Genomic DNA, 15,624 nt, shown 5'->3' on the forward strand with positions numbered 1-15,624 from the left:
AAAGAATATTCTCCTCACTGTCAACACCACCACTATTCTTCATGTCATGTTCTTGCTCAAGAAAAGGAGATAACCAAAGAATATTTGACCAGTGAATCTTACTTCAGTGGTGGGCAAGCTCTTGGAGAAGATCCTGAGAGAGAGGACCTTAGAGAAGGATATTCTGATCAGGCATGGGTTCCTCAAGGGAAGGCTACATCTCACAAGCCCAATTGAATTCTTTGAGGATGTAACAAAAAGCATTGATGAAGGAAGAGTAATGTATATGGATTTCAGAAAGGTTCCCCATGCAAGATTCATTCAGAAAGTAAAAAGGCAAGGAATCCAGGGAGGCCTTGCTTTGTGGAGACCAAAATGGCTTGCCAATCCATCCCTCAAAGCTGTGCGCACGCACACCTGTTTGGCCACCAGTGCGCAAAGGAAATTAATGTGTGTACACAAGGTTAGTTACCTAAAATAATGTAGTCATTAATAATTATACTTCTTGAAAATAAACTTGTATTATATTAAAACATGCCAATATAGTTTGATTAGCCATGAAAGATGGGCTAATCTTCAAATAATGTCAAATTTACTTATGCACAAGCATTCAGTGCACACATACTTTTGTCACAGGAAAAGAATTTGCACAACATAATAGTGTTGCACACGCTAACTACTTAAAAATTAGAGGGAACATTGCTTGCAAAAGGGGGATTACAGATGGATTATACAGGGAGGTATGTGACCAGTTGAGTTCCAAAGAGATCTTTTCTGGGACTCTACCTCATTGTGATGTTTATCTGGATGAGGAAGTGGAAGGGTAGGTGAGCAAGTTTGAGAATGACATGAACCATCCAAGACTCACATATTCACAAAACAATATTTATTTATTTGTGTTGAAGAATACTTGTCCTGTATGTGTATTGTTTAGTTGTACGTCTGCATGTTTTGTACCAAGGACCATAGAATGCTGTTTTGTTGGTTTGCAATTGTAATAAACTCAACTTGAAAGTGGGTTGTGTTGTGGATAGTCTGAGGATTGCCAGAGCGGAAAAACGACATACTGTGATGGACAGAGACAATGTGCTCAAATGAAGAGATCTCTTGGTTTGCGCCCAGATGAAGGGCTCAAGCTTGAAACCTTTGCTACGTGAAGTACAGGTACACTATTTGACCTGCTGAGTTTCCTCCAGCATTGTGTTTTTTCTTGTCTGATGCACAGGAGTCCACAACAGGAGCACAGGGTGCAGTAGATGACCCCTGCAGATTCACAAGTGTTGCTTCACTTGGATGAACTGTTTGGGCCCCAAAAGGTGGTGAAGCTTTCCCAGTGGCCACCCATTTCAATAACACACATCCCCCCCAACCCCATAATTCCCATGCCAACATGTCTGTCCATGGTCTTGTGCATTGTCAGACTGAGACCACCTGCAAATTGGAGGAACAACACCTCTTATTCATCAGAGCGCCCTCCCTCCAAAAGGTATCAACATTGACTTCTCCGGTTTCCATTAGCTCCCCCATCTATCCCTATTTCTTCTTTCTTCTAGCTTTATCTTTCTCTTTTTCCTTTTCCCTCTGTCTCCTTTCATCCAGCTCTAGATTCACAGAGCCTCCCATCAATTCTCACCTTTCCCTCCCATGTCCAATTATTACCTTTTGTCTGTTCATCCGCGCCCCTCCCCCTGTCTTTTCTTTCCTTCTTCCTCATCACGCCTGCCTGCATTTTACCTACACCTTGAATTTGGGCTCAGGCCCATAGTGTCGGTAACATATCTCTACCTCCTATGGAAGCAGAGTTCCTCCAGCAATTCCATGTTTTCACAACAATCACGTCTGCAGACTCCTGTATTTTGCAGCATTTTCTTAGTTTAATCTTTCTTAATGAGACAGATTCTGGGCCCAAAAATGTCCAGTAATAAATATATTATTCCTTTTCATTCTACCTCTGGAGTCACACCTTGTGTCTGTACAATCCCTGTTTAGACGCTCTGCAGTGTTGCCCATCTTGGTTTCACCATTGACTTATCCCATCACAGACCTTAAATTTCTGATTAAGGATCTCTCTACAGAAGCTGCCTGACCATCTTTTCCTGTTCGTATTTCAGATTTTTCTGCATCTGAGATTTTTGCTTTTGGGCCTTCTCCCCTCTTTCTCTCAACGTCACAAGTTCATTATGATTTATTTCTGACCTTTTCATTTTCTTACGTGCTAAGTTAAAAAGAGAAATTCTGATTCACTTTATTTTATTTATTTTTTTAAGTACTGGGGGCATTTATTCTCTCCTCCATGGGAAGTTGCATGGTAGATCCACAAAAGGGCTGATGTACTGGCACCGTTCCAGGACAACATCCAAAGCAAAATCTACAAATCGTGCAGGAAAACCGGAACAACGCCAAGTTACAGGCTACTAAATGGCACCACATTCACAAATATTGAATGTCCCCAACAATACAGTCAGATATAGAGTCAGCCAGAAGCGAAACATGAAAGTCTGCAGACGCTGTGATTGTAGTGAAAACACAGCAATGCCGGAGAAACTCAGCTGGTCTCACAGCATCCTTAGGAAGTAAAGATATTTACCAACGTTTTGGGCTCAGGCTGGAAACGTCGGTAATATATCTTTACCTCCTTTGGACACTGCAAGACTGGCTGAGTTCCTCCAGCATTTCTGTGTTTTGATCGACTCAGACATTTCCACTGCTGAATCATACACATCCTAAGAGTCACCATTGATCACGAAATTAACAATACCAACCATGAAATCAATATTCTAAGGTGAATGTGATTCACCTCCCATTTAGTCAAGTCCCATAGACTGAAAAGAACAACAGCACATCCAAGGCAACAGCAGAGTTGACTGTTGGACAAGGTACACATGGCTTCCATTGGTACACCATGGCTGTGAACTGTAAGCCCAATGCTAGGGCACCTCACACCCTCTAACAACAAGAGGGACACCTGCTAGTTTCCCTCCTCATCACGTCATCTTCTGATTTTAAAAGCAAATCCATTTTCGTTCAGCATCACTTGCTCAAAATTCTGACCCCATGCCCCCCCCACCTGTCGTCCCCCCCACCCAATCCCAACTTGTAGGAATACCATCACCAGAAGGATTGCAGAAGATCCAGGTGCTTCAATGCTATGTTCCAACATACAACACTGGATAATGAAGATTTTGCTTCCTGAACTTTTTGGGTGTATTTTTGGATTTTGGCAGTTGATCATGAAAATCACCTTAAACCTTTCCTATCACATACCATTTTTTTTAGATATAACCTATTTTATTGATTTCCTGTCATATTTTAAGTCTGCTAGAATATTGCCCCTCGGTGTAAAAAAGTTCCTGTTAAATCTCTCCCCCCCTCACATTAAACCTGTCATCTGGTTACTGATTCCTCGACTCAAGGCAACAGACTCTCTGCGTTCACTCGATCTATTCTTCTGGTGATTGCGTACACCTATGTACCATCCTGCTCAATCTCCCCCTATGGCTCAGCAACCATCCCCCCCCCCAACCCCCCAGTATCAGCAACATCCTCCTAAATCTTCTCTGCACCCTCTCCATCCTTCCGATGGCACAACGAACACAATACTCTAAATGGGATCTCATCAACACTTTAGAGAATTGCAACATGACCTCCCCAACTCAATGTTGAAAATAGGTTTCTTAATTATTTCAAATGTACAAACACAATTACACTTGAGATTGAAGAGAACCAGGAATGAGGTCAATTCTGATCAAATCTGAGTGAACACAAGTGCAGGTCTATTTCTGTGGGCTTGCATAAATCATTATCAAACCTGCAGGACTGGGCCATCCACTGTGAATGCTTTATAAACTGAAGAGGCATGGTTTTTACTTCCTCGGCTCCAGGTGACCATGTTTCCAGTCACATAAAGCTCTTCATCAAAGTCCAGCTCTTCACCAACATCGCAACAGCCTTTCCTCAGGTGCCAGCTCTCCTGCATCAAAACCACCAACATCAGTATTCTTTTTCTTCAATATTTTTATTAACATTGAAATTTCACATCCAAAAGTACAAAGAACATAAAGATACATGTTAAAATTCAAAAGCATACATTACATTTAAATCATATCATTTCATCCAAGGTACCCCACATTTAATCAAACAGATTGTATTGTATTGATATTTTACTATAATAAAGGAAAATATAAACCCACTACCAAGAAAGAAGCTGTTTGGCCAAAAAAAAAGACAGAATTCTTATCAGAATGATAAATTATCTCACTAATCAACAGTTCTACCTTCATAATAAATCAAAGATTATAAAAGTAATTTAAAAAGGGTCCCCACAGAGTTTGAAAATTTACATTCAACTTGGAACTTGAGCATCTAATCATCTCTAAATTTAAACATGACGTCACATGCCCATTGAGCATGAGTAGGCAGGGTAATGCCCCTCCAGTATCAGTATTAATCACACCCAAAGGCAATCTGTCATTGGATGACTATTGCTGGAACATTTCCAAGATAGCAATTGAATAAAGTTATTTGGTCGCACAGATGTTTCTAATTTCACTTCAAGATATTTTTTTAAAAAACAAATTTTCAAGAGTAATTTAAAATTTGATACATGGATTCATCAGCAAGGGGATTTTTTCTTTTTAAATTAATTTGAAGAATTTCTACCAACATTTCTGATGGTTTGGTGGATTTATTCAGTCATTCACCAAGCCATAAGGACATGAAGGTACAAATGCATTACGAAAATAGAATGTGTGGTGCTGAGTTGCTCCGGTCCCATATCAGAATAAAGATAACATGAAGGGCTCAAGCCTGAAACGTCAGTCGTGTAATTTTATCTTTGCTATATAAAGGACACTATGTCCTCTGGTTAATTTGAGAGTTGAGAGGCGATCTGATGGAAAATTATGGATGAAATGACCTGATTTAAGTGTTAAATGATTGACCTGCTGAGTTTCTTCAGCATTGTGTGTTTAATTTTAATATCTTAATTTTGAAGAAGCAACGTATGAATTTCTAAGAATTAAAACTGCAGATGATGGAAATCTGAAGTAATATTGAAAATGCCTGATGAATTTATCAGAATCCTTCAGGTCGGTAATGTTTCCTGATGAAATGTCATCACCTGAAATTTTAACTCTGTTTCTCTCTCCACATATGCTACTTAATCTGCTATTTAAACCAAAACAATACCTGGACCTCCACAAGTTAAAAAGGTTTGATCAAGTTAGTCTTTGCTTTCTAATGCTGGAGAATTTAACCCTGTTTTAGAGATCACCAAACAGGGCTCAATTCTCAAGAATTAGAAAGCAAAGAGTGATTTGATCAAACTTTTTAAAAAAAAGGATGAGAGAGAGATCAAATCTACTTAGAATCCAAAACAAGGAAAGTAATTCCTCAGTGGAAGGTGGTGGGGAGGGGAGTCTCCTCCTCCCCCCCCCACCCCCACCACATCAACATGGACTACCAGGATCACTGTTGGAAGAGGATGCGTAATCATCGAGTACCCCTTCCACCCTGTACACAGCATCTTTCAGCTGCTCCCATCAGCACCACCAGGCTGAGGAACAACTTCTTCCCAAAGGCAATGAGAATGCTGAACGACCAAAGGAACTGCTCACACTGACCATCCGGGACTCTTGCATTCATGACACAATATCTATTTATTTATTTGTACAGATGAATACTTGTCCTGCCGATGTATTGATTGTCTGTATATGAGCTATGTCTGATTGTATGTCTGAGTGTTTTGCACCGAGGACCAGAGAACGTTGATTCATCGGGTTGTACTTCTACAATCAGATGGCAATAAACTTGACTTAACTTGAAGGGGGATCTGTAAGGCGGTAGAAACCAAAACTTTTAATCGAGTTGAACAGGCATTGAGAAAATAATCTGCATGGATTTAAAAGTAAAGGCTGTGGAACTGGACTGATCAGGTCGGTCTTCCAAGAACAGGAACAGCCCTGATCAGGTGCAAGGCCTCGACTAAGCCATGGCATTTCTGCAATTGAGTTACCATTATTGAATTGATTTGAATTGTTCACTGTAAGGCTTACGGAGATGGTGAAAACCTGGGTAATGTGAGCAGACACCGACAGCTTGCAAAAAGTTGTGACACTCCAGCACAATTTTCAACATTAGCTTCTTATCATAATTACTTAATCGATTGAGTTTAAGTTATTGAGCGCAATTCTGGTCACCCCATTACATTAAGGATGTGGAAGCTTTTGAAAGAGTAGAGAAGAGATTTACCAGGATGTCAATGAGATAGGGGGGGGAAAGATTGGAAAAATATGGGCTGTTTACTCTGGAGTGCTAGAAGTTGAGAGGAGATCTGATGGAAGTTTATCAGATTATGAAAGGCCTAAAGAGTATTCCACCCCGCCCCCAATGTCAAACACTAAAGGATGTGCATTTAAGATGAAAGAGAAAAAATTTAAACTTGGTGTATGGGACCTTTTTTTTTCACAGAGTGGTAGATGCCTGCAATGGCCTGTCTGGTAGTGGTAGAAGCAGAAATGATTGTAACTTTAAGAGGTTTTTTCCAATAGACACATGAATATAGTGTTTGGACTGATATGAATCAGGTACAGGCAGAAGGACTGTAGTTTAATTTTTCCTCATGGGCTGAAGGGCCTGTTCCTGCGCTGTACAGTTCCACACACCCATCTGTTGTGATCATTCGACCCTGTGTCTGGATTGACCTTTAACCCTTTAAATATTTTAAAAATTCATCCAGATGATATTCCATTTTTCACACACGGGAGAGACATCTGCTTTACCCGAGGATCAACTCATGCTTTCCAATGCAACTCTGAATCATGCATGTACCTTTTGTTTCTCATGGATTGTAACCTCCCTCAGTGATCCCACCAATCCGGCGTCTCCATCAGAGGACCACAGTTCTGACGCAGGCTGCAGCTGCCGAAGCTGAAGGTTCGTGGCATTAGGGTGGCGCCTGCAGTGGTCACGGCCAAAAGGAACAAACTCCTGCATTTCCCCTGCTGCGATCATCGTTACCCTTTCTTCATACACGTTCGACATGGGTTCCAGATATCAGCATTATTTCTGCTTGGAGAAAACAAGAAATTTACAAATTCAAAGTATGCCCTTTTGTTCCACGTGCTCCAATGGTCATACATTTGCTGCAGGACCAGGTCGTAATTAAACTGTCTAGCACAGAAGCAAGAGTCAAAGCTGCAAATCTGCAATTAAAGAACAAAATGGAAATACTTGGTAAGAGACCAAGTGTGACAGGAATAAACAGAAATAGTGAGAGGGAGATTAAGAGTTAATGGACTGGATCGCTTATTTTTCACTTATTTTCTTTTAACTGTTAAGGACACATTTAATAAGTGTTCCATGTACCTTGCTGAATTACAAAAAGAGAATGGTAACTCATGTCACTGCCAAATACTATCTTGATATCATCGGAATACAAAGGAAGCCTTAAGGCTTGTCGTCAAGCAGGGTTATGACAAAGATTTCAATGTATGTGACAGCACTAAAAGGTGCATAATCACCTCCTCCAAGCCAGCTACCATTCGATGCAAAGCGCAGATATTTTCAGAAAATGGTTCTCCCACCCATGTCGCAACCGTCTGATCTTCTTTCTCTTCTTCGCCTCCTGTTCCGTGCTTTATCTCCACTCTTGTTATTTGATCTCCCCAACGATGTTCTCCAAATGAATATTGAATTATCAGAGATGACTTCATTAAATTGGATCGCAACCCTCCCCACCATCGAGAACATCTGCAAGGAATGGTGCTGCCGGAGAGCAGCAGCAATTATCAAGGTTCCACACAACCCAGCGCACACTTTTTCTCATTTGTAGAGGTGCCACAAGATTCGCACCACCAGGTTTAGGAACAGCTGCTACCCTTCCACCATCAGACTCCTCAACAACAAACTCAACCTGGGACCAATTTAAGGACTCTTACTTTAGTACTGTTATGAGCCCAAAGGACCCCAAAACCCAGCAGCAATAGACATTCACCAGGACAAGTGGTTTTTAAAACAAAAGTTATTTTTAATCAACTTTAAACATGAAAACAGAATCAAACTTTAACTTATCTCTATACTTAACTAACCAAAATTAACCCCCTTCAAATTCTAAGTGCGCGTGTATGTAATGGGTGTGTAAATTTAAGAAAAGTTCTTTGGTTCACAGTTCAATCTTGTCACATTTGTGGCCTGAAATGTGAAGTTAATAAAACATTAAACACAAGTTTTATCAGGTAAACTTCTCAGTGGCTTTATTTTCCCGTTTCCTTTGTTCTCCTGCTTGTGTTCTTATCTCTCTCTCTCATACCACGTGACTTCCGGTACATCTCATACATATTCATTATCATGACATCCCTCCTTTAATCAGAAATAAACTTTACCTTCACTTACCAATATCCCTCGGAAACATACAAACATCGTAACTAATGGTAATACTATAACTCAACTACATAAAATTTACTTCCTACAGTACTCATACATGCACTTTATGATATAAGATTAAAATACTGTCCCAAAGTTCTTATTAAAACTATGGCACAAAGTCTTCGTATCGTTTGGGCACTTTCCGGTTTCGTTTCGGCCTGCCTGCGATATTGTCGTCGCTTCTCGGTTGTTCACTCTTGGCGTCGGAAATACTGCTCGCCACGGCTTCAGGTGTTTCTGGCGCTCTAGTCACTTCATCAGGAGTGCTGGTAACTGCCTCTGGAACATCATCAGGTCTCTCAGTTTCAGCATCTCGTATTGGCCTTTAACCTCTTCGCTCGATGTATCTCTGGACTGGTACCTTTTTACACTTGATACATTTCTCTTATACAGGACTCCAGTCGGAGACTTGACTGTCACCATACTGCCACTTCTGGATACGACAGTATAGGGTTGATGGTAATAAGGTGTGTCTAGCTTACCACCAGTTTCATGCCTCCAAGAACATTATCTCCTGGCATGATGTCTGAGTACTTGGCTCCACGTTTCGAATCTGTGTACAGCTTTGCTGCACCTTTCTTTTCAGCATCGTGGTCCCTCATCTCCTGGTCGTCTCGGATTTCCTTTATTTCTGGCATTTTTGTGCGGATTTTTCTCCCAAAAAATGCTTCTGCAGGACTTTTTCCAGTGGTTGCATGAGGCGTTGCTCGATAGACAGCCACATAAGATAGCAATGCTTCTCGCCAATTTTGTCCTGCGTGTGCAATCCTCAATCGTTTTTCAATGGACTGATTTTGTCTCTCTACTTCTCCGTTGGCTTGCGGCCATTTCGGAGTTACTGTGGTCCTCATGTATTCCGCAAATGTCTTTGAAATGAATTGTGGACCATTGTCAGAATATAATGTAACAGGTAATCCATATCTTGCGAATATCTCTGCTAACGCTTGTATTGTTTTTTCAGTGGTTGTGGACTTCAACACCACGTACTCATAGTATCTGCTGTAGTAATCTATCACTACCATAATTGATTCACCCGTCGGTAAAGGTCCAAGAAAATCAACAGCTACGTCGATCCATGGTCCAGTCAGGAGTAGCGTACTCCGGATCGGTTCTGGCGGATTATTCCTACTTGTGATTTGACATCCGTGACAAGTTTTAACAAATTTCTCTGTGTCTTTATCACAACCTGGCCACCATACCTTGGTCCTGAGGTTTTGCTTGGTACCAACAATACCTAGGTGTCCTTCATGTGCTAAGGATACGATCTTCGGTCTCAATCTTTGCGGTATCAGCAATCTGCAACCTCTTAATACACACTGTCCGATGCAACAAAGTTCGTCTCTAATGGGAATGTAAGCCTTGTGAGTACACTTGTCCCATTGTCCACTCTGTATGCATTCTCTTACTTCCATGAGTTCTGGATCACGTTCGGATTCTCTCTCGACTTCCTTCGTAGTCACAGCTTTCGGTGTCGCCTGAATAGCTACGAAGCGTACAAAGCTCTCTGTTTCTGTTCCCAATTCTGACTTGGATTGTGGACCACTATCCTTCACCAATCTGGACAGCGGATCAGCAATGTTTGTTTTCCCTGCAATGTGGATTACTTTATATTTGTAGGGTTGTAGTCTGAGTACCCATCTCTCTATTCTGGCACATGGTTTGGATCTAGGTGCATCGATCACCTCTAATGGCTTATGATCTGTGATGAGTTCAAATTCAATGCCGTATAAATATGCATGGAACCTCTCACAGGCCCATACAAGTCCGTGTGCTTCTTTCTCTGTCTGAGAGTATCTTCTTTCCACATCCGATAACGATCTGCTGGCATAGGCAATGATTCTTGGTCCTCCATCATGCATCTGGACCAACACTGCTCCTAAATCAACTGGGCTGGCATCCGCTATGACTTTGGTTGATGCCGCCGGATCGTAATATCCAAGAGTTTTTGCATCTGTCAGGCTTTGCTTCAGCGCTGTGAACGCTTTCTTCTGCTCAGATCCAAAATGAAATGGTACACCTTTCCTGGTTAGTTTCCTTAGTGGTTCTGCCACTGTAGCGAAATTAGGAATGAACTATGCACAAAAATTGACCAATCCCAGGAAACTCCTCACCTCTGTTGCGTTCTGAGGTGCACGTGCCTCTGCAATAGCTTTCACCTTGGCCTCTGCAGGGTTTAGTCCTTCCCGTGTAAGTCTGTGTCCCATTAAGTCCATTTCTGACAAACCGAACTGGCACTTGTTTCCATTCACGGTAAGGCCTGCCTCCTGTAGTCTAGATAGTACACGCCTCAACCGTTTGTCATGCTCTTCCTTCGTTGGTGCATGAACTATGATGTTGTCAAAAATGTTGGCAACTCCAGGAATGCCTTGAATCACTCGATGGATTTCATACTGGTATATCTCCGAAGCTGCATTAATTCCAAATGATAGTCTCTTGTAACGATACAATCCACAGTGAGTCACAAATGTTGTCATATCTCGGGAACCTGGATCCAGCTCTAATTGATGATAGCCCCATTTCAGATCAATTTTTGAGAATACCTTGCTGGTAGTTAGTTCTTGAAGTATTTCCTCCACTGTTGGTATAGGGTGTCGTTCTCTAATTATAGCTTCATTGGCTATTCTCATGTCAACACATAGTCTTATGTCACCCTTTGGTTTGGGCACAATCACTACGGGACTGACCCATTGTGTCGAATGTTCCACCGGTTCAATAATGTCTTGTTCGATCAATTCTTTAATTTTGGCTTCGACTTTCCCACGAAGTCCAAACGGAGTTCGGCGCATTGGTTGTGCCTTGGGTTTGACCGCTTCATCTACCGCTAGCTTCAATTGTCGACCTTTCAGCTTTCCTACTCCTTGGAAGACTGCGGGGAATTCTTGCTTCATATCCTCGTATGACTGAATTGAATTGACACAAGCTCCAATATGAAGTATTGCCAGGTCTTGCGCTGTGCTTCTACTCAGCAATGGTTCTCCCCTCTTTTCTATGACCATAAACTCTGCTTCGGTGTACTTATCGCCAGCTTCAACAGTTGCAGTAAAACATCCAATGGTCTGCAATGGCTTGGTTGCTGTGTATGGATACAGTTTCTTGGAACACTTCTTTGAGGTACAGATGATCTTTTTCCTTTTCAACTTCTCCCATAAATGTTGATCAATCACATTACTATCACTGCCTGAGTCTACAATGACCTGCACTGTCACTCCACCAATGATCACTGGGACCTTCTCATGATGTACTTCATTCAACATGAATTGGTAACAACTCTGTTCCTCCTGGGTATCATCATCGTCACCGTCTATCTGGCGAATGGTATCTTTCCTTCCAGGATACTTTCCTTTCCCCCACCCGCTTTGCCTTTAGAAGTTGTACTCTTCCTCTTCTGGTCTGCATTGGACTTGCTTTTGCACTTCTTTGCAAAGTGGTCCTTACCTCCACACTTTCTGCAAACTTTGCCTTTGGCTGGGCAATATGGGTCTTTTCCAAAGTGACCTCGGTATCCACATCGATAACACTCCACGTCATGTGTCGACGTATATCTTGGCTGATTATGGCGATGTGAGAGCCTCTTAATTTGCTGGCTTGAGTTGTCTTTCAGGGTCATGGTATGAAATTGCCCTTCAACAGCCTCTAATGCAGCAGCAATGGTTAAAGCATCGGTGAGTTCCAACTCACTCCCTCTTTCCAGTAGACGTCTTCTGAGTTTATCTGATCTGCAGTGCTGTACGACTTGATCCAATAATTGGTTGTCCAAATCAGCTGGCATGTAATTGCATCCAACAGCTAGCTGGCGTAGTCTCGTCACGTACTGAGCAATTGTCTGGCCATCTTCTTGTCTCGTTCTCCGAAACAAATGGCGTTGAAATGTAGCATTCGGTGTCACTACATAGTGTGCATTTAATGCATCTACCGCTTTCTGGTACTCATCCTTTCTTCCAGTATTCAAAAGTGTCTTAAATGTTTCCCGAACTGAGGGTCCTGCAGTGAAAAGAAGTAACGCCCTTCTCTGCCCTTTTTGTTCAACTGTACCGGTATCTAGAAATAGGCCACGACTGTCGGCGTAGGATTCAAATTCTTCCAGCCATGCCTTCCACTTCACACTTACAGTGCTTGAATCACCTGTTGGGTCAAAATGAGCAAATCTACTATGTGTTAGAAAGTTACCGTCTGCCCCAGCCATGAGGAAATATTCAAGCCCCAAAAGTACTGAGACAAAGAGAAAATTCTTATCACCTTGAAGTTGTCTGTAATCCTCTGTAATCTTATTTAGTCTTTAATTTTCTTCAAGCTTCTTTCATCCTCGTCGCCAATGTCACATTTGTGGCCCGAAATGTGAAGTTAATAAAACATTAAACACAAGTTTTATCAGGTAAACTTCTCAGTGGCTTTATTTTCCCGTTTCCTTTGTTCTCCTGCTTGTGTTCTTATCTCTCTCTCTCATACCACGTGACTTCCGGTACATCTCATACATATTCATTATCATGACAAATCTCACTTCTCCCTTTTCCAAGTTCTCTGGATGCAGGCAATTCTTATCCTGTGCACAGAATTTAACATGAAAAAATTCATCAGGCTTTGGTGCTCGAAAGGTAAATGTTTACCACTCAGGAAGGTTCTTTGTAAGTTTGCAGAGAGAGAGATGTGTTGTTCCAGGATTTCCACAACTGAGGTACCACCATTAGTCACCTCAATGTCTTGCTGATGAAACTTGCCCCATCAGGGTTTTCCAGATTATAACCTCTTTCTTCAGGCTATCACAGAGTTCCTTTCTGTTCCACTTATTCCAAGAGACCATCAGACATAGAGGACTTCCAGCCATCCACTGCTTTAGAACTTTCTGTTTCCAACCAGCTCTTCCTGGCTTGCACTGTTCAGCTCCTTTAGTGTCACACCCACACTAACTGGGAGAGCTTGTTAACTTGTCTCTCTCTCTCTCTCTCTCTCTCCAACTGCCAGAAAACCCTACCTTCTCCAGCAAACAACAGGAGTTCTTCTCTTAGTCACCATGTTGTCTTAGATAAACAAAACCCAGGAGTGACCTTTCTGTGAGCAATTTGCAAAAAGATACTTGTAGTCAGTTTGTCTGCTCCAAAATAATGGTCTTTAATTTTATGACATCATTTCAAGTAGCACCTACTTGTGAAATGTGCATCACATTCTCCAGAGATCCTGCAATGTTATTGAATATGAATTTTTCAGTCTTTCAAATAGGATCAGTTTTAAAATGTGTGAGTGCATGTCACCCAGTAATCTTACCAAATTCTCCCAAATATTTATAATCCATTACAGTATTTTATTGATTTTTTTCTCTATATTGCACAGTTTGTTTATGTTTCTTTGTTTGTTTACATGTGTACATTTGAGTCTGTTTTTTTTTGCATTGCTAATAAGTGGTAATTTTGCCTTGCCTGCAAGAAAAATAATTTCAGGGATGTATGTGATGTCACTTATGCAATCTGATTAAAAATCTGAATCTGAACAATAAGTAATTTTTAGTAACAATTAATGATTGTCTATGCTAATATTGTATATTAAATGGTAGGTGTTTCTTTTCTTTCCTTTGGGTGGGAGGGGGGGATGGGGAGAAAATATATAAAAGTACATTTTTTTGTATAATTGGCTAGGAATATTTGATTAATCCATTTTTTCCTGTAATGATGAAAACAATTAAATATTTTTTTTAAATCTGAACTTAATATTTGGTTGAGCATCAACATGAAACATCACTGGCAGCGCAAGCTAAACACAGGGCATATGTTTAAGGTGAAATGGGGTAATGGGGTAATTTAAAGGAGATTTGCAAGGCAAGTTTTTTTTTAAACATACCGAGTGATATGTGCCTGGAACATGCTGACAGCAGAGATGGTGAAAAGATACAACAGCAACATTTAAGGGGTATCTGGACAAAAACGCAAATGGATGGAGAATAGAAGGATAGGCATCTTGTGCAGGCAGGTGTTACGAGCTAGATTGGCATCCTGTACTGTGGAACATAGAACAGGCCCTTCAGCCCATGATGCCGTGCCAATCTTCATAAAATTACTTCACAACAATCTAATACCTAACATCTATAACCCTCCTTTTTACATCCAAGGTGAGGGGAGCATCACTGGGTGGGGGGGATGAGTGGAGCATCATTTAGGGGGGTGAGGGGAGCATCGTTGGGAGGGGAGGTATCGTTTGGGGGCGAGGGGAGCATCGTTGAGGCTAAGGGGAGTATTATGGGGGGGGGGGAGGTAATACTGCACGGATCGAGCCCATCCTCCCCCACGTTCTCCGTTCCGCTTCCAGAGATCAAACCGACCTGTTAAAACAACAAGTGAAGCTCCTGCAGCTGAGTTTCCCCGCACTCCCGCCGCTCGATGCGCGGCCCCGCCAGTGAATCGACAGCCGGGAATCGGCGCCAAATCCGAAACTCACTGAAGATCCGAATTACAGACTCGGATGGGCGCCGCCATCTTGGACTCCCGTCAGTCACCGCGCCCCTCCCAACGCACGCGCATTCGAGTCGCTCTCGCTGCGGGGTGGGAAGAGAGGGAGAGAGAGAGCGCCACCGGCCGGCAGTTGGAGGAACTGACCTGTTCTTTCTCCCAGTGAGTCAGTCCATGTCTGAACCCTCCCTCTTCCCACTATCTCCCCCTCCCACCCCAACCAATGAATAAAAACTAATTTCAAAATGGAGAGAGAATTCAGAAAGTGGAGGTGCCTTTAGGAATGCAAGATCAGGATTCCCTAAGGATCAACTTGTAGTTGATGTCAGGAGATTTATTGTCCAAGTTTGTACATCACATACAACCCTGAGATTCTTTTTCACGCAGGTGAAGCAGAATTGCCACTTAAAGACACGTCAACCAATAAAGAAATGAAAGCAAACTGTGCAAAAAACAATAAAGTGCAAAAGTAAGGGCCTTAAATGAGTCCCTGATTGAGTTTGTTGTTGAGGAGTCAGATGGTGGAGGGGTTGCAGCTGTTCCTGGACCTGGTGGTGTGATTCTTGTGGCATCTCTACCTCTTTCCTAATGGTAGCAGTGTGAACAGGGTGGTGTGGCTCCTTGATGATTGCTCTAGCTCTCCGGCAGGTGTGGGACCTATTGGTAGGCTGCTTGGCTTGTATCGTTCTGGCCTGCCGAGCAGATCTCGTCCACCTTACCATGAACCAATGTTTACACCAAACAAAAAGTGCAATGTGGAGTTACTCAATTGGGTGTTTGAGTAGAT

At 42.0% G+C, this 15,624-nt stretch overlaps 1 protein-coding gene across 1 annotated transcript in view; it reads right to left on the minus strand.

The window, feature by feature from the left end:
* Positions 1 to 14,885, minus strand: part of anapc1 (anaphase promoting complex subunit 1) — a 273,616-nt gene extending 258,731 nt beyond the window's left edge. Inside the window, exons 1-3 of the mRNA XM_069887679.1 lie at positions 14,711 to 14,885; positions 6,808 to 7,044; positions 3,788 to 3,949 (exon numbers count right to left, since the gene is read on the minus strand). Coding sequence (XP_069743780.1) covers positions 3,788 to 3,949; positions 6,808 to 7,020 — 375 coding nt within the window. The 5' untranslated portion in view covers positions 7,021 to 7,044; positions 14,711 to 14,885. The remainder of the gene's footprint in view (positions 1 to 3,787; positions 3,950 to 6,807; positions 7,045 to 14,710) is intronic.
* Positions 14,886 to 15,624: the final 739 nt, after the last annotated feature.

The sequence above is a fragment of the Narcine bancroftii genome, chromosome 6, assembly GCF_036971445.1.
Source record: "Narcine bancroftii isolate sNarBan1 chromosome 6, sNarBan1.hap1, whole genome shotgun sequence".
Classification (NCBI taxonomy): Eukaryota; Metazoa; Chordata; class Chondrichthyes; order Torpediniformes; family Narcinidae; genus Narcine; species Narcine bancroftii.